We start from the raw sequence: 19,282 nt of genomic DNA on the forward strand, positions 1-19,282 counted from the left end.
ATCTCCACAGACCCTTATTCTGTTATTTTTTTTCTTTACATACACGGTTGGACTTGCCCAATCTGTGTGGTTAACTTTTTCAATGACTTCCAGTTGTTGAAGTCTATCCAACTCTTTTTCGATTGCGTCCATCGCTGAAAAAGGCACATTCCTTTTAGGTTTGAATACTGGAGTGGCATTTTTCTTTAATTCAAATTTTGCCTCTGTCTTAATACAGAGTCCTAGTCCTTCGGCAAAAACATTGGGAAATTCAGTTTTCAAATCCTTCAGGAAGTCTTCCCTTTGGTTTGCTTTTTCTGCAGTTAAAACGTTACAAAACGAATTTATGGGTTTCTCCCATAAATTAAACAGGACAATCCAATCTACCCCAAACAGGCATGTATTCTTTCCTGGTACGACGTACACTTTGGATTTATGAGTCTGGTTAGCGAATGTCACTTTGCATTTTAATTCTCCCTTGAACTCTAATCTTTTGCCGCACACACTTCTCGCCGTCTTTCTGGTTTTCGTTAATTCAGGTCGACCTATCCTTTTCCATATATCTTCATTTATAATACTAATATCTGCACCGCTATCCAGAAGCAATGTAACCAGATGTCCATTTATCCGAACATCAACATATTTCCGTCTTTCGCAGCTTTTTTCTTTATTCATGCGAAGCGTATTTACATTATCGGTCCCTTGTCTTTTCTTCTGGGCACAGTATGTTCCCTTGTGACCTCTGAGACCACATTCATAACATATTTTGTTCCTAAACCAGCAGGTCTTATTGTTGTGTCTTAAACTACCACAACATTTACACTTTAGCTTTGGGTCTTTGTATCCTTTAAGGATCCTGTGTTCTTGGAACCTGGACTTTCTTGTGGTCCCTTGCCTTTTTACTTGCTGCACCTTAAAAATATTTTTCTCTTCAATGCGAGTGTTGTCTTTCTTTATGTTAATCAGACGTTGACACTCTTCAGTGACTTTTTGCAATGTTATGTTAGGATCCGCCTCCATAATTGTTAGGATCCGTGAACGTATATCTTTGTCCCTTGGTGCTGTGAGACCTTGTACAAAGATTAAACATTTAAATTGGTCTGCGGAAATTTCATTCAATTTAAATGATTCGCATAAACAGTTCACAGTGCAAGCATATTCTAGATAGTCTTCAGCTTCTGCCTTCTGAATGTTCAAACATTTGTATCTAGAGTGAAATAGGCTATCCCTTTTATCAAATATTTTCGACAAGGTACTAATTGTTTCCTCGAACGAAACCTCCTCCGGTTTTTTTGGTAGAATTAGATTTGCATACTTGGTGTTTTCATCAGTACCCAGTTTTTGTAGTAGCAGGGTAACTTTTTCCTCATCGGTCCAGTCTAAACATCTTTTCGTAAAAATTGTTTCGTATCTTCTGTAGTATGCAGGGAAAGTAACACCAGTATCCGGGGAGTAACGAAATTCCGTTAGTGAATTTGAAATACCCTCGGCAGAAAAATTAGTCTTCTTCCCGGTCGACGTTAGAATTAGCTTTTCTAAATTCTTTTGCTGTGTCGACATTTGTCGTTGTAGTATGTTTGTTTGTTCTTGTTGTGCCTCTAAAGTTTTTTGTGTTCTTTCTTGTTGTTGTTGCAGCTGTTGCTGTAGCTGTTGTTGTTGAATTTGTTGTTGTTGTTGTTGTTGCGCTAAAAATTGTTGAGTCATTTTTGTCTGTTCCTGGATGCTAAGGGCTAGAGCCTTAGTTAACTCTGCTAATTGTTCCATGTTAGCTTCTAGTACAAAAATGTCTTTTCGAATTCTACACAATAATTCCAAAGAAAAATCGTAAATTTACATATATCGTAAATTAGTAGCAATATGCAGACACAACACGTTTCAACAAAGTTCATCCATAGTAATTCAACAGGCTTTGTAAAATAATTCTTTTTTTTTTTTTTTTTTTTTTTCAACAACGTAAGTTCATACACAAAATATTTCTTACTTCCCACGACAAATAGTTCCAATTATTTATATAAAGGCAATAACAAACAATTAATTTTCCAAAAAAAAAAAATATATGGCTGCCGTTCCCACGTGGCATAAAATGGTACAATAGTCGTTGTATTTATATTTTTTCTTTCGAAACTCGTAATCCTTTAGTGTAGTTTCGAATTCAACTTGCGACCATTTTTTTTTTTTTTTTTTTTTTTTTTTACTTGTCAAAATAAATATAAATTCCACTTTACCTTGAACATGTTTCTATAATTTCTTGTGAGTTCTTTACGAAGAAAAATCCGTACTTTTCGCTACTTTAGGTAGGAAAAATTTTTAAATTCATTGACGCACGTGGTCAAAAATCCTTGTGTAGTTTGTTTTTTTCGTAAAACAAAAAATCCTTGCATTGTACACAGTCCTTGGTACGGTAATTTATCTCTGTTAAGAGAAAGAACATCCTTTCGTCGCCATTGTTATATTCCTAAATACTTAGGAAATAAAGACAAACGTGAGTTACACCGAGTGGTATGTGTAATGGGGTTTATTTATAATACAGAAACGTAAGGCTGCTCGCCTAAGGTAAATAGAAGTACATAGTAACAAGTATGGGGAAGAAAGTCTGATAATCAACACGTAAGACTATCCGTCTTACTGCGACTGCTTGTCTGCCGCTGTCTGCCAAACAGTCCAATATATATATACAGTTTGTAACCGGTGTATAGCCAGTTATGTTCCTTCACAACAATAAGTTTGTTTTGTATATTAGAAAAGGAGTTATGGAAAAGAAACATGGCTGATACATAAATGCATCCAGCATGAGAGTAATTCTAAAGTTTCATCCTTAAAAAAAAATAAAATTAGAAAATAGTAAAATAATATTTTTCTTTGCTTTTGGTTATCCAGGGATAACTACATCTTATTAACCCTATTTCTTATAAAAAAAAAAAAAGTTACCCCTCCCTCGTTTTTTTTTTTTGAATGATAAAAAAAATGGTAAAACTTGAGTTATCTGCCTTCTTGATATATTTATATATAGTTTTCAATAAAACCCTGCCAAAACTCATTTCACAAATAATTCTCAACAAATAAGATTATCACCTGATGAATTTATATTTTGGATATGAGGATTTATAATTATATTTTTGTATTATTTGAACTATTATTCTCATCTTGGTTGTTTTTATTTGTTTTTTTTTCAACGTTTCAGCTGATGTAACCTCCAGCCATCTTCAGGTGCATTCACACTGGATGTTATAATATAATAACATTCAGTGTGAATGCATCTGAAGATGGCCGGAGGTTACATTGGCTGAAACGTTGTGAAAAAAACAAAACAAAAACCACCAAGATGAGAATAATAGTTCAAATAATACAAAAAATAAGATATTAGCTGTTAAATAATCATCAATCATCTTTTCTCAGATTCCTGAATATATGACAATCAAGATATAATCTATTACATATTTTAATTTTTAATTAAAATAACAGAGAGAAAAATAGTGCAAACTTCATTTCCTTTGTTGATAGTTTCTCTGGTATTTGTACAGTTTAATCAAGACATTAAAAAATGAAAATATCGAAAAAAGGTTATATTGTACGTATCCGTTTTGAACTGAAGATCTCCGAAAAAAAAAGTTCACTACATTTGATCAAGTATTTTTTTTGACGGCGGAAAAACACGTTTTTATGACAGCACGTTGAAGGCAGACATCTTGGATTTGTTTTAATTTTTTGTTTGAATTTTAGAAACAACACGGGAGATAACTCCAGTTAAAGCGCCGACACTCCCTCCCCATCTTTATTACTAGCTTTTCTTCCTAAAAATCGAACCTTTTGCTCGGTATCATAACAAATTGTTTCTTCGCTGTAAAACAAAAAACTACTTGATGAAATTAAGTGAAATTTGTTTTCAGAGAACTTCATTCCATAACAGATACGTACAATTTAAACTTTTTTTCTATATTTTCATTTTTTAATGTCTTGATTAAACTGTACAAGTACCGTTTCTTTTGCAAATACTAGTACTCACTTAAGAGTTTCATAACAAATATAAAATTCATTTTTAATTTGTAGTTTTAAACATAAAAAAAGCAGAAATAAAAAGGAATAAAATAAAGACTGACTTCTTCATTTATAAGAACTCCTCTGATTAAATCATCTCTAGTTTGAAAGTCAAAATCATCGATGAACATTTGAGGAATGACAGGAGAACAGATGCAAATGTGACTGTCGAGAAGACCAAACAGGATATTCACTTCATCTTTTGCTACAGCCTGGTAAGAAACAAAATAAAAAATATTATTCATACAGACTAAAAATAAAAATTTATTTTACAACATATCAATCCTTTTTACAAAAAGAATAATCAATTTATTGTACACAATTCAATAAACCTAAGCTGGTGTGAGTTTTTTTTTTTCTAGTAATGTTTGGAAAAGTCTTTGTAAAAGTAAACATGTTTTTTTTTTCAAATGTAAAAAAATAAAAAAATTACGGTCAACTTAAAATATAGGTTTGAAGTAAAAAATGTTTACTTTTTGGTCATTTTTTTAAATAGTTGAAGTTTATCTAATAAAATAATAAAAAGTCACTATTCTACATAATTATTTCATTTACCAAAAATCGAAAATTTATTTTAGCAAACATCTTTAAGTCCATATTTGGATTCCACATAATCATCATCAGGTTGAGTTCTTGTCCAGAATTAAAAAAAAAAAAAAAAAAACTAAAAAAAAATCTGTATGATGTATGTATCCATGATGAAACAAAAATATATTTTAAAAATTATGTAAATTGATCAAATAGTTTTATTTTTAAATAAGATAATTATTTTTAAGGAATTAATGGGAATTGTAGACATTAAAACATAAATATCGCATGAATTAAATTATTGATGAGGTATCCCTCTTTTTTGTTTTCAAAACAGTGAACAAGACAGCTGCTCTTTGGTTACTCATAAAATTTTATTCTATTATTTGAAAATAAAATTACTTCAATTTACATGATTTTTGGAAGATGAAATTTTTGTTTCATCATACAGATTTTTCTTTATTTTTGTTTTTTAATATAGGGTTAATTCTGGACAAGAACCTAAAGTTATGAGTAAATCTATTTACTTTTATTTCAAGTTATAAGAAATATTTCAGACAAATTGCCCAAAATGTCATAAGTCAGAGGTTGTTTGAGTCAATGGAAAGAGATTCTTCCATTGACAATAGAGAATAAGCAGATTTTGTGCCGATAAGTATAAACAGTTAAGTAAAAGTATCATTTGGTCATGAAATTATTAATTGAAACAAATTGCTTTAAAACTGTAACTAATTTTGTTAAGGTAATGTTTCAATCACTATAACATTATCTGGTATAGATAACTTCCAAATGTTAGAAAACTTTCTATTCTAATAACTTCTTCCCCCATACAACTAGACTTTGAAATTCCTTCTATTACCTGCTTCCCTGACTGTACTTACATGCAGAAGTTTAAATGTAATGTAAACCAATATCGTGCTCATCTCCTATAAAAATGCTCTCAAATAGTAACTTCTTACGTCCAAGTGGCAATATGCCTTGTTTGGGTGAATACAACTAAAAAACTTTTCAACTCTAATTTTTAGTAAATCCTCATATAGTATTAAACATGAGGATTTACTATTCAACAATTTAAATGTTTCCAAATTACTTTCAAAACTTAAAGGATTATAAAATAATTCATTTTTTTTTTAAATAACTGACTAGTTTACAGAGAAACAAAATACATTTTGGTAGATTTAATTTCATAATATAATTTTTAGTACTCGTGCATTATAAGTGGATATCTAAAGTTCGTTTTAAATAAAAACATAAGTAGGTAATTACATGTCATATCAAAATTAGTAAAAAAACTTTTTTAAATGGTAGAACAGAAAAATATTTACAAGAAAAAATAAGATTTATCAAATAATTTAGTTTTTACTTTATGACCACCTGACTCATCTCCCTCGTTTTGTTAACTTTCGATGTTTTGAATTAGAAAATGGTGGATTGATAATAACGATGCTCTTTAGTAAAAAAATATTTCTAGCAGATCTACTCGACAATTTTTCATGATTTTTAGAATTTTTGTTGATTTTGACATGACATGTACATACCAGTGGTTTTACTTTAAATGCATTATTTTGATTTTTAGATATCCACTTATAGAGCCAATTTTTTTTAATAGGATTATTTTTTAAATTGCATTTTATTGTATGCTATTGCATCTTTGATTTTAATAAATGATTAATAGTAAATAAATAAAAAATATTTAAGTCACGTAGAGGCGATAAACACATACACATGAGAAATAGTAACATAGTTTTATTAAGAGATTTTTTTTTCCTCAATCTAAGAGTTATGTAAATTTGAATAAGAATTTGTAAGAAACCAATACAATGCAGAATTATTTTTTTTATTAAACATTTATTTAACAATTTAAAATCAACTTAGTTTCAATAATATACGTCTTGATCAGATATGGAATCAGTTTGTGTTTTTTCTTTCTTGTGGTATGGTGTTACTAGAAAATCAAAATCTGTTTGGTCTTGAAGGGTGATTGTATAAATTTGAATTACAATTTTTAAGAAGTCAATACAACATAAAATAAAAAGGAAAAAACGCAATCTGATTCCATGTCTGATGAAAATATATCATTGAAACTATGTTAAAACCTAAATAATTTTATAATCAATGCATTTATAAGCTTGGTTACAGATTGAATCAAATTATGGAAAGCAAAGGTCGTTATTGTTATGAATAAAGATCTTAGTTTTTCATTTTCTAGATTAAGAAACCGTGTATGCAATACAAACTTTTACACCAAAAACAAATTAATTACTGAAACAAATTAGTTTTCTCACCATACTTACTGCATACACAGTTTCTTAATGTTAGAGGGAAATCTATCTTTAATTCTACGCTTATTTATTTAAAATAGAGCAAAACTTGATTTTCAAAATTCCCTCTTTGCTATTCAAACATTTTGATATTTTTATTTCATTGGCTGTGTGCCTACACATATGGATATGTGCAAGAATGTGTGTGCGTGTGTGTACGTGTACATATACATATTTATATCTGACGTATATGCATATAATTAGCAATACACATGGCCATAAAAACGCTTTGGATAATCACAGATTTCAAGGGGTTTCTGCTAAAATAGTCATATTTTAAAAACCAAAGCACTTTAAGTTTTCAAAATACCACTGTTTTGTTCGGAAATAAATATACTTTCAAATGAATTAGTAAATAATAACATACATTATATATTTTTAGAGTTTTAAGCAAATAAATGATAAAAATGTGAACATAATAAAACGGCATTCTCGGTAAGATTTTGTAACGACCCCCCCCCTCGGATTTCTAAACATTTGTACTGTGTTTCTGTTAAGAATTTTTAATAAAATTTGGAAATTAGCCAAAAGAGATATCATTTTTAATAATTTCGAGTGTCCAAAATTCATTTGACCACTCATTTTTTTGTTGTGTTAAAAAAAAGATTTCAAAATGATGAGTATTGAAAGTTTTGAAAAAAATTTTCTTCGGACATTCACTATTAAATAAAACAATCTTTTTACTATGTTTATTCGTTAAAAAGATGATTGAACAGTGTTTTCTCTAGTGGTACATAGCAATTTAAAAACATAATATCTGAAAAAATCGTTGTGAATTTGAATCAAGACTTCTGTAGTATTAGTGACCGTAGCACTCAGCAGCAGCAATAACATGGTGTAAACAGACATTTGTTTTTGTTGTTTATTTTTATTCCAAATCGATTTTTTTTTTTTTTAATTGAAAATCTGGTTATAAAAAAAAAATCTTAATGTTTAGTTAGAGCCATTTTGTTATCAACCATACAAATATTTCTAAAAATTGGGTAGTAGTAAATTTTTCAATATTTTAACAAGTGAAAATGTGAAATATGATGTTTTGGTTCACGTGTACGAACGGTACACACACTTCTAATTTTCGTCCCTTAAAAAATGTTTTCAGTAAATTATTATCGAATGAAAACTAATCTACCCGATTATTAAAAAAAACAAATCTATATTTAAATATTTGTAGGAGGTGCTCAGTTAAAAAATAACAACGGTAGGAAAAGGCATGAAATGTAATTAAAAATCAAAATAACATTAATTCAAAATTTTTAACAATTTGTCAGCTTTAGCAAAAACTTGTTTCTTTTTTTTATATTTAAAAAGAATTTAAATACTTGATATTTTTCCAAGCATCATGTTTTCTGTTAGAGGGACGTCACTTTTTTAAATAACATTTATTTTTGTCTGTTTGTCATAATTCTTGTAAAGTTTCACAATGGGTATCAAAAACTTAATTTTATGTTTAATCCTAGGTACGAGTGGCAAGCCTCCTCCTAAAACCTTTAGCCTTAACAATAACACTAAGTACAAGTGGCAGAGCTCCCTACTAAACAAACTTTCTCTTTGAGCTCATATAAACGTTTAAAAAAAAAAAAAGCATAAAAACGTTTAAAGAAAAGTGCACATGATTAATCCCCCCCCAAATAAATTGGTCAACTTTCCTAAAACGCTAGGATCGCCTTGAAATGGTGAATTATTTTACATTTATGTGAAACCAACCCCCACTCTAAATTCTAAAATTGTTTTTGTTTTGTTTCTATCAAGTCTTCAGGATGTTCACACATAATTTTCCTTGGCCCTATCATTAACCCAAAGTCAGAGTGGCAACCTCCCTACATTCTCATAATTGGACAAAGACTCTTAAAACTATGCATAATCACCTTTTAGAAAACAAACAAACAAAAAAAAAAAACACCCAGGATTTATCTATCATAGGAAAAAGGGTGGGGGGTAACTGCCCTAAAACGTTTGAATGATTCAAAATGAGAAATCATTTTACATTAAATTCTAAAATAATTTTTGTTTATCTTTTATTAAAGTTTTTCAAGTTGTTCACATGCAATTGTCTATAAAGGTAGAATCAGATATTTTGGAGAGGTGGTCAGATGGGGAGGGGGTAGCAGAGAAGGTATTAATCTACAATAATGCCAAAGAAATATTGCAATATATTAATTTTTTAACCAATCCTAGATTTTGATTTCAGTTTTTGGCACATAAAATGCATTACAACTAAACCGAGTTCTCTCACTTCTTTTCTTTTAATGAATACATGGCAATCGCAGCATATTTATGTGCATTTACTGCAGATTTGGAAACCATTCATTTCTGGAGATTTTCAATAGCATATTCAGATTCCTTGTACAAAAATACACTTATATGGCAAATTTCATTGCTTAGTCTTGTACTTTAACAAAGATATTGCATTTTTACTGAAAAAGTAGTGCAAAAAATGTGACAAAATGCATATGGTCTTAAAGAGGGGAAAATATCCAAACACGCAGGGCATAAAAATAGTCATAACTTCCTTGATTTTAATTGGATTTTAAAAATTTAAAAAGATTCTTTCTTAGCTTATCAAGCTCTTTTTATATATACCAATATTGAAATATTTTAAGCCATTTAAATTTTTTCATGTGTATTGCTAATATAATTAAAAAGGTTTAAACGTTCAATACAAACTAGTCTGATAGATATAAAAAGTAAGTTTGCTATCTACCCACCGACCCTCTAATGTGGCGAACTGGTCGTCGCCATAAAAAAGAAAAAAAAAAACGCACTATTATCTTGCTTAAAACTCAATTTCTGAACTGGTAAATATTACTCATTTTTATTTTCTTATTTATTTATTTTTTTTTCTATATTCTGTGCTATCTACTCGCTTAAAACTCTTTGTTTCCAAATTTCCGCCTCACAAGTCAAACTTGTTAGCAACATGAATACAAGAGAGAAAATGTGTCACTATTTGCTAGTATTCATTATTTTTGGAAAACGAGTTTGTATGTTTTTAAATTAATATGAGAAAAAAAATTGAAAATTATCCTTCAAATTAAATACAAGGGGGAAGAAAAACTACCAGTCGACTCCTAAAAAGAACGCACTTGGCCCTTAAGGCACTGTAAAGTCGAACAGAATGAAGGAAGAAAGCGACCACGTGTCTGCGCATGTTGTCTTACCTGCTGGGAGGCTCACAGGGAGGGCAGAAATTAAAAATGGCGGCTGTAGTTTTTGTAAGATTATTGAGCGATGACGTCAGGCCTCACGTGACTGTTTTTCTGGCCGCTGATTGGCTGATGACGAACGCTTGGACAATAAAAGGAGTATGTTCAGAAGATCGACGACAGTATGTATCAACTGCATCAGTGTGATTAGAAGTTCAACGTGTGTGTTAATCAACTGCCGTAGTTGTGAAATGAATTCAAGCTTTAGAAGTTCGACGTGTGTGTTAATCAACTGCCGTAGTTGTGAAACGAATTCAGGCACCCCTCCTTTTATTACTACTCTGAAATCGATAGTAATCTTGGCAACCCAAATTCATTCCATTTGGAGATACTGGTCTGTTAGGTAGCCCCTTCTTGAATCGTTCGAATGAACAACAAGATAAGTATATTTATCTATTACGTTTTGTATGTAACTTATATGCAAATCTAATCCAACCATTTCTTTTTATTTCTTTGGTTTGTATTACTTACATATCCAGATACTTATTAATATTTTATTCACTTATTTTAAAACAAATTAATTACTAAAACAGATTAGTTTTCTTACCATACTTACTGCATACATGCTGCTCTTATGTTAAAGAGAAATCTATCTCTAATTCTACGCTTATTTATTTAGAATAGAACAAAACTTTATTTCAGTATGATACTTAATATTCTCAGCCATGCAGAGGCATAGAAATACCTGGTGTAGAAACCAGACATAGTTACCCTCTTGGAATGATGGATTCATAGATCATGTCAGGTCATCCATCTAGAAGAAAGAAAACTCTGATGAGAAAGAGAGGCCTCCTCAGTCATAGTCGACAATCTTTCTAGAGCTGGTGACTCGAACAAATTCTCCGGTTTGCAAATCTAAATTGCTTAAGGAGTAGATAGGCTTTGCCTATTGCTGGCTTTCACACTCCTTTGTCTATTAGCTAGGCACAGAAGTACAATAACAAGAACCCACTGGAGTCACCCTGTGCTTGGCCTTGTTTCCTGACTAGGACATTGAGCACCGTTCCCCTATCCCCAACTTCTTTCTTTCTCTCACAAACTGAGCAAATTGGGTTTGCTTGCATGCCACTTGTGCTCACTTGGTTAATCTGGGCCGGTTTTGTTTTGGAGGGTGAGGGTACTTGATTGACAGTTTGTCTGGCTGCTGTTTCCGCCTGACAGTAGAGGAGCCCTAACTCATTGGTAGCGCTTAGAGCAACTGCTCTCTCATCAGTTGTATAATATCAAGATAGTTGTAGCACCATGTCATGCATGGAAAGAGACCCTGTTGCTATCTCTGGTGGGCTTTCACGACCACTAATCTTTTCCTTTTAGACAGGGTTCAATAAAGAGTCTCAAATCTAATAGATCCCACACTATCGGCCAAGCTTCAACCTCTGTCGCAATGTTGCATCCCCATGCTTGTTTTACAAGTACTTTAATGGAACGTGCTCTGATGAACTCAGAACACTTGTACCCCCTTGAGATACATACTCTCAACCCAAGAAGCAGCAAAATCCTACCACTTCACTGTTGAGGTCCCTAGATGCTGGAAAACCTTCCACTCTAATAGTTTCTTCCCTCAAGACTGCTAGAATTCTGTTTCTTGTTTTTCTGACTGTGTTAAAATGCAGAAGTTTAAATGTAATATGTACAGACATCTTGCTGCTCAACTCCCTATAGTTCTGTTAGACATTATCCAAAATAGCAACCCCTTATGCCTAAATGGCAATATGCCTTGTTTAGGGTGCAAAAGAGTATAAAAATCTGTAAAGTAACTTTTTTTTATTCATTTGCAAAATAAATGAACAACTTACACTTGGTATTTTGAATTCATGGGCAGCTTTTTGAAAATGGCGGACACGATTATCATTCCGAGAGATAACAGTTAGATAATCATTGTCGTAATGACGACTGGGATGAGAAGCACTCACTTCTGTCATTACCATCGTAAGCACAGCAGTTTTATCTTTTTCACGTGTTCTTCTACAAAAGATAAATAATATTAATAAATTAATTGAAAATAAAATCTGCATAAGAATACTGTGAGTGAAGTATAGATATATAAAATAGAAAATATGTCCCACATCTTCTAGGCACAGTTGATGTATCGAAGAGGCTCATGATATATTATTAAGTTAGACCCCATCTATTATATAAAAGGCAGTTGTGCATGCATCTGTATGTCTGTGTGTGTGTGTGTGTGTGTGTGTGCGCGCATATATGTATGCATGTCCAACTAAAAGTCACACACTACAAAACAAAGATCCATAAACTTGGTATATTCTTAACTAGCATTGTCCTGGATGAGTAATATCTAAAATTTACAAAAATTATTCATTTTCTAGGGAAGCGGAGGGGGGGGGAGACTGAGCCAGGTTTCATCAGAGAGGGCAGTTTTTCAGTGTTTTGTACTAATTTGGAAAAAAAAAAAAAATTGACTCATTACTGAAGGAATCTATTATATAAAGGAGAGTTATTTGTTTTTTTTTTTTTTTTTGGAGGGGAGGGGCAATTTTTTTCAGTTTGTTCAAGCTGGGGACGGGGCATTCTACCAAATGCAAAACATTCACCCGCAGTCTCACATATTCCAACAGAGAGATCTTCTTAAAATCATAACCGTTCCTTTAAGTGCAATTTTTTGAATCTCTCTTGCATTTGGGTTCGCTGAATATTTTTACCAGATAGTTTTTGAAATTCTTTTTCATGAGTATGGTTGCTCTTTTAATTATTGGAATGATAAAAATCTTCCTAAGATTCAAATTTCTTTTCATGTTGTACATAAGGGTTTGGTATTTTATCTTTTCCCTCTCAATTCTTTTTACCCGGGCATCAAAGATGTTTCTAATGTTGCTTTTTTTCCTTGTTTCATATTACTATGTCAGGTTTAATAGCTCTATTTTCTAGGTTCTAGTTGTTTTTTTTTTTAATTTTCTTAGCAGTTTGTTCAAGCTAGAGATGGGGCATCCTACTGGGTGCCAAAAATTCACCCGCTATCTTATATATTCCAACTGAGAGATCTTTTTAAGATTCTGACTGTCCATTTAAGTGCAATTGCTTGAATTTCTCTTGCACTTACTTAGTTTACAGAGTATATTTGCGAGGTAGTTTTTGAAATTCTTTTTCATGAGTCTAATTGCTCCTATAATTACTGGAATGATAGGGACCTTCTTAAAATTTGAGTTATTAATGTCTCTTTTTGATCAGTCAACAATGACAAAACTGTATGTTATCACAGAAATGGCTAGTTGGTTAATGGCAGTTACCTTGTCTTTGTTCGTAAGCCCTGTTTTACAGATTTATCTTAAACAGTGTATATACTCACTGCCAATTTTTTCTCTCATTTTGGCAAGTATGTTTAGCTAGAGAGGAATGGGCTTTGTGTAGGGGAAAGAGAGGCGAGGGAAAAGGGAGCACTAAAATGAAGGAGAAAAGAAAGACAGATATAGAGAGGTAGAGAAATAGAAGTTTGAATAGAAATATGTCACAATGCTACTCTCTTTTAAATTGGAAAAGTCAGTTTAGTGTAGGATCTTGTGTGAAATATTTAATGCTTTTTGATTTGAATTGAAAGCATGTTGACACATTGGTTCTCATTAGATAACCAAAGTTAAGCAATGCTGAGTCTGCTAGTACTAGATTGGTAACCATTTTGGAAATACTAGGCCCTGTTTGTGTTTAGGTAAGCAGGTATGTACACTCCAAAATGAACGCCCCTGCCTTGCACAGCTCCAGGTGACCCTTGGGCAAGATGTTAATAAGTTAACCTGTATCTAAAATTAAGTTATTTAGACAAAAGAAAATAATACCCATAATAATATTTAAATCATGTATCTAATATTTGAATTATAATGACCATATTTATTCCAAAAAGAAGAGAAATTGCATCATATTTTTTTAACATCTAATGGCTGATGATGTTAAAAGATGTCGTTCTCCATTCCACAATGCTATATACACTTTGAATGGCAATGGCTTTTTAATCCTGAAATAGAGCAAAGAACAAGTATATTTTCAAATATTGTACTGGTATTTTATTTTTTCAAATTAAATTTCTCAAGGAAGTTTAATTTGTTTCTTTTTTTCATCTCTCCATCATGTCAGAATATCATTTCTATAATTTTATATATATATAACTAAACCATGTATTTAAATTAATGGTTGTGAGATTGAGAAAGAGTACAAAAATATAGACATAATTTTTTGCTGATTGTTATCAATGAGCAAATAAAATAACTTAAACTATACATTTACGCAAAAAAATTTGAGAAATATATAACAAAATTGTAATTGTTGTAATATTGGTTTGCAATAAGTAATTTTAACACCAATATATTACTGACGATGTGACAGAAAATAAAGTAAAGTGTAAGCATATTATTATGAATTAATTGTTTATTAAACAAGAAAGTGTCCATCAGTTGATAGATCATGTTTACTTACTTGTGTACTTCAATTAGTTCATCTAATTTTAAGTTTGTAACTAAATCTCCAAATATTAAAACAAAGTCACTTCTCAAGAGGTTGCGGTTGTCAATATCTCTCATTGCATCACCAAGGGAAAAGCAGCCTTTTAAAGTCAAAACTATGAGAGTAAATGAAGCCTTAGTCTGCCAACGTCTGAAAAAGGGGAAAAAAATAAGAAACTCATAAATTGCAAGATCAAATATACAGGCATTAATAAGAATAACACATGGTTGGCTTGAAAGGTGAAATATTTTCATGGAGTTTAGTTTTATTTTACAGCATATCAACCATTTTTGGGTTATTTAATGCCTAATCCAGAAATTTTGGAAAAAGATTTTTTCTTCAAGTTCTTCATATCTTCAAATTTATTTATAGAATTTGGTTTAGTTGTTTTGTAAAAGAAAATTGTTGAGATGAGTATTTATTTATTTATATTAATTTATTTATTGCGGATTATTATTCTCATCCTTATTAGTTGTTTTTTCACAATGTTTCGGCCAACTATTCCTCTGGCCTTCGTCAGGTGGTAACCGCGACGGATAGGAACTTCGAATCTCCTAACTGCATTCTCAGCAATCACTGCCATCCGTTGAGACAACAACTACGGATGGCAGTGATTGCTGAGAATGCAGTTAGGAAATTCGAAGTTCCTATCTGTCGCGGTTATCACCTGACGAAGGCCAGAGGAATAGTTGGCCGAAACATTGTGAAAAAACAACTAATAAGGATGAGAATAATAATCCGCAATAAAGAAAATTGTTGTTTTCGTTTTTGCAAAACATGGGTGAATTTTGCAAAAGGGAAAGGAAAAAATATAACATCAATCATTTTAGATCAGGAAGCTAGTAACTGAAGACAGTCTAATCTGGTACCGTAATATTGCCAGGGTGTATATATATATATATATATATATAGTGATCATGGCAGAAAATTGAATATGAATATGTAATATTGTTGATATATATATGTGTGTGTATGTATGTATACATGTGTGTCTAAATTTGTGTATTGTCTAGTGGTATAAAGTGTTCTTCTAATGAATGTATGTATACAGAGTGTATATACATTTGTGTATATGTATGTTTGTCTATGACAGTCTAGTGTTGTAATTGTCTAATCTAGTTTTTCTATGGTTCATCGTGTGTGTGTATGTACATTTAATTACAGTTCATAATGGGACAAGAATATACATACTTTTACAGCACAAAGAACGAATAATTATTTGGGGTTTTACATCGGTCAATGGAGAAATATACCTGGTCCATCTTTGGTCTTGATTTGATGGATCCTCAGAAAAGCTGCAAATGAAGATTTGTACAACTCGAAGTCTTGATGGTACAGCAATTTTATTTACCGAATGTTTCCCCATTGGAAAGCTGCAACACTGGTCCTAGACTTTTATATTCAACATTTTTCTCTATTTGGAGTCATTACTGTACATGGACCATCTTTTTCCCCTCTGGTTGCAGACTTGGCCTTCTCTTTCTGACTCCCAACTTTTGACTCAATTCTACGTGTCTTTCAATCTCTACCCCAAAATCCATGTCATCTTAAGTGATCTCTACATCAGATTCTAGACAGCAGACCAATTTTTCAATTATTGTTTATGCTAGTTATGAAAACTACATCCTTTTTCTGTAAACATATTTGTTTTATTTATCTAAAATTCCTTCTTGCTATTGTTTATAGAATCTAATCAAGTTAAATTCCTAAAATGTCATTTAACCATATTTGTCCTTGAATTGCATTTTTCTCTTTAAAACAAATCTAATTCAACTACACAATGATAATAATTTTATTGCTTGAGTAATTCGGCAATGCCCTAGGAGTGCTAATACACAACAGTAGCACCAGTAGATAGAGTCTAAGAATTACAATTGCTGAGAAAGGTGTTGAATTTTTAACATACATAGTACATATTACTTAATAACCTGCTTTTACAGTTAAAGGTGCAGAGTAAATAAGTGGTCAGATTGATGACAATGAATTTGATGAAATATTGTGCAGAGGCAATAAAAATGGTTGTTTTTTTGTTTTTTTTTTAAATATTAAATGAGACACCATTTGGAGTTAAAATCTATTTAGGATTACACATGTAATTAATCAGAAGAGAAGCATGTTTGAAATGTATAAATATGCTAGATTAGAAATTTAAATAAAAAGGAAACCGGTGGCATGTTTTTTGTATCACTCAAGATGAAAAAAGTATTGAAACATCTTTTTTTCATATTACTATGAAATACAAATTGATTTTAACTTTAAAATCTTATTCATGTTATAATCTTTATATATTAAAGCATATACACCAATTTTATTCAATTTTTTAAGAAACCGTTTATGCCGACCATCTGAAGATTTGCTGAAGACAGTTTATCTAGGGCAATTTCAGTTTTGAAATCAATTCATTTTCTCTTCGTACTTTGATTTCCAGTTCGTTTTTTTTTGTTTTTTTTATTGTTTAGTACTAACAGGACTATCCAGCATAGCCAAGCACCATAAAAACAAAATAGAAGAGATTAAAAAAGTGAGTGTAATTAGCAATACACACGGATGATAAAACGCTTTTGATAATCACAGATTTCAAGGGGCTTCTGCTAAAATAATCATATTTTACAAACCAAAGCACTTTATGTCCTCAAAATACTATTGTTTTATTCAGAAATGAATATACTTTCAAATGAATCAATAAATAATAATGTACATTATAAATTTTTAGAGTTTTAAGCAAATAAAGTGATAAAAATCTGAACATAATAAAACAGCATTTTTGGTAACGGTTTATAAAGACCCCCTCCACCCCCAATTTGTAAATGCTTGTACCACGTTTGTATTAAGAACTTCCTGATGAAATTTGGAAACTAATCAGAATAGATATCACTTAATAGTTTGGGTTGTCCGAAATACCTTTAACTACTCGTTTTTTGTTGTGTTAAAAGTTCAACATGGCAAGTATTGAAAGTTTTGAAAAAATATTTCTTCGAACAACCACTATTAAAGAAAACAATCGTTTTACTGTATTTATCCATTAAAAGTATAATTGTATGTTGTTTTCTCTTGTAGTAGCTAGCAATTTAAAATTATGATATCCAGAAAAATCGTTTTGTGTTTGAGTGTAGTCATCAAGTTAGGTCACTATTTTCAATGACAGGAGATATATTTTTTAATGTTGATTTTATTTTAGTTAAGGCATACAATATTGTATGTTTATGCATATAAAAACAGTCATCATTTAAAAATAGCCAATATAGATATGGTGGGCTTAAGTTGTCTTTTATAAAAACAATCAAAGTTAAAAGCTTCTTGTGAATTAAATTTTTGCCCTATTATCAAATTGTGTTTCCATCTGTTTTTATATGGTTTGAATCAGTTTTATTTTCTTGATTTACTATGAAAATAAAAATCTAGCTTCATCTTTACAGTACTAAGAATCATATTAATAAGGTTCAATGTGTTAGCTGTTGAAATCAGTCAAAGTTGCACTTTGTCATTTTTGGAGAAGTAATGGGATTTTGATCTTATTGTTTAGATTGATTTGATCTTATTGTTTCCACTATGATTAATGTTCAATTTCCACAATATGATACATTTGTAAAGATTTTACAACTGTTTAATATCTGCATTTTTAGTTATACAATAAAAAAAACTTGGTTTTTGAACCAATAGCATAGAAGACAGCAAATTTTCTGATTTCTAGCAAACTTTGAACAGTTATAATTTGATGACTAATTGTGTTATTAAAATAAATTTAGTATGGTAGTTTGTTTTTTGAAGTGCTATATAACCACATTAAAAAATTTTTAAATCATGAAAAGGATTTTTTTACTTGTTCAATGCAGGCATTGTCAAATATATCTGGTGAAGTTTTATTTCTGGACCAATAACACACAAGAGAAAAACATTTTCTAATTACCAGCAAACTTTGAACAGTATCAATTTGGTGGATAATTGTGTTACCAAAATAAATATGGTACCATTGTTTATGTTTTGTAAATATCTATGTACCCACATTCATTTTTATTTTAGATAAATATAACAATAAAATTTTGGCTTGAGAAAACTAATATAAGTTGTTTATAAAGAAGATGAACAAAATCCAAATCAGTATCAGAGAAAGAGAAGTCAGTATTTCAATGATGTCCACCCAAATTGGTAAGAAAAACAGAGCTTAATAAATTGATCCTATAAGAGTTCAATGATTGCTTCTGAAATTAGTTATTTTCTTAACAATAACTTAATATATTAAAATAATTTAAAGATTAAAAAGGTGCTAGTTCATAATTCACTGGCACAAGAAAAAAAAAAGAAAAGAAAATTTTTTATAATGTCCGTACATAGGAAAGAAAATATTGTACACAAAAAATCACATTAATTGATAAAATAATATTATTTTTTTATAAAGAACATCATTTTTAAATGATTAATGGGAATTCATAGGCATTACAATGATGTACAAGGCCAAGTTCAAACTATTTTTGAGGAATTGTTTTAAGGGGTGTTAACCAGTGATGAATTTGAGTTTTTCCAACATGCCCTTCTCTCCATGTTAATGGCTTCAAAAATGTCACATAAGTTTGAATTATTTGGAATTATCTTCCATCAGGAACTGCTAGAAGCACCTTATCCTACCTTGACAGAGTTCAAATTGGAATTCATAGCCTCGTAAGGGATGCTCTCTTCTGTGGGCCTGTGTCTGCTCTATCGTTATTTTCATGGCAAGTACTCATCTGAGCTCCAATCTATGGTCCCTCCTTGCCAAACTCTCATGAAAAA

The 19,282-nt window shown here is 30.9% G+C and overlaps 1 protein-coding gene across 1 annotated transcript in view; it reads right to left on the reverse strand.

The window, feature by feature from the left end:
* The window catches only part of LOC145260053 (translation initiation factor eIF2B subunit epsilon-like), a 65,445-nt gene that overhangs the window by 39,212 nt on the left and 6,951 nt on the right, over positions 1 to 19,282 (reverse strand). Inside the window, exons 3-5 of the mRNA XM_080118001.1 lie at positions 14,489 to 14,665; positions 11,863 to 12,031; positions 4,077 to 4,226 (exon numbers count right to left, since the gene is read on the reverse strand). Coding sequence (XP_079974127.1) covers positions 4,077 to 4,226; positions 11,863 to 12,031; positions 14,489 to 14,665 — 496 coding nt within the window. The remainder of the gene's footprint in view (positions 1 to 4,076; positions 4,227 to 11,862; positions 12,032 to 14,488; positions 14,666 to 19,282) is intronic.

This window comes from Euprymna scolopes, chromosome 3, assembly GCF_053919585.1.
Source record: "Euprymna scolopes isolate OS-2025 chromosome 3, ASM5391958v1, whole genome shotgun sequence".
Lineage (NCBI taxonomy): Eukaryota > Metazoa > Mollusca > Cephalopoda > Sepiida > Sepiolidae > Euprymna > Euprymna scolopes.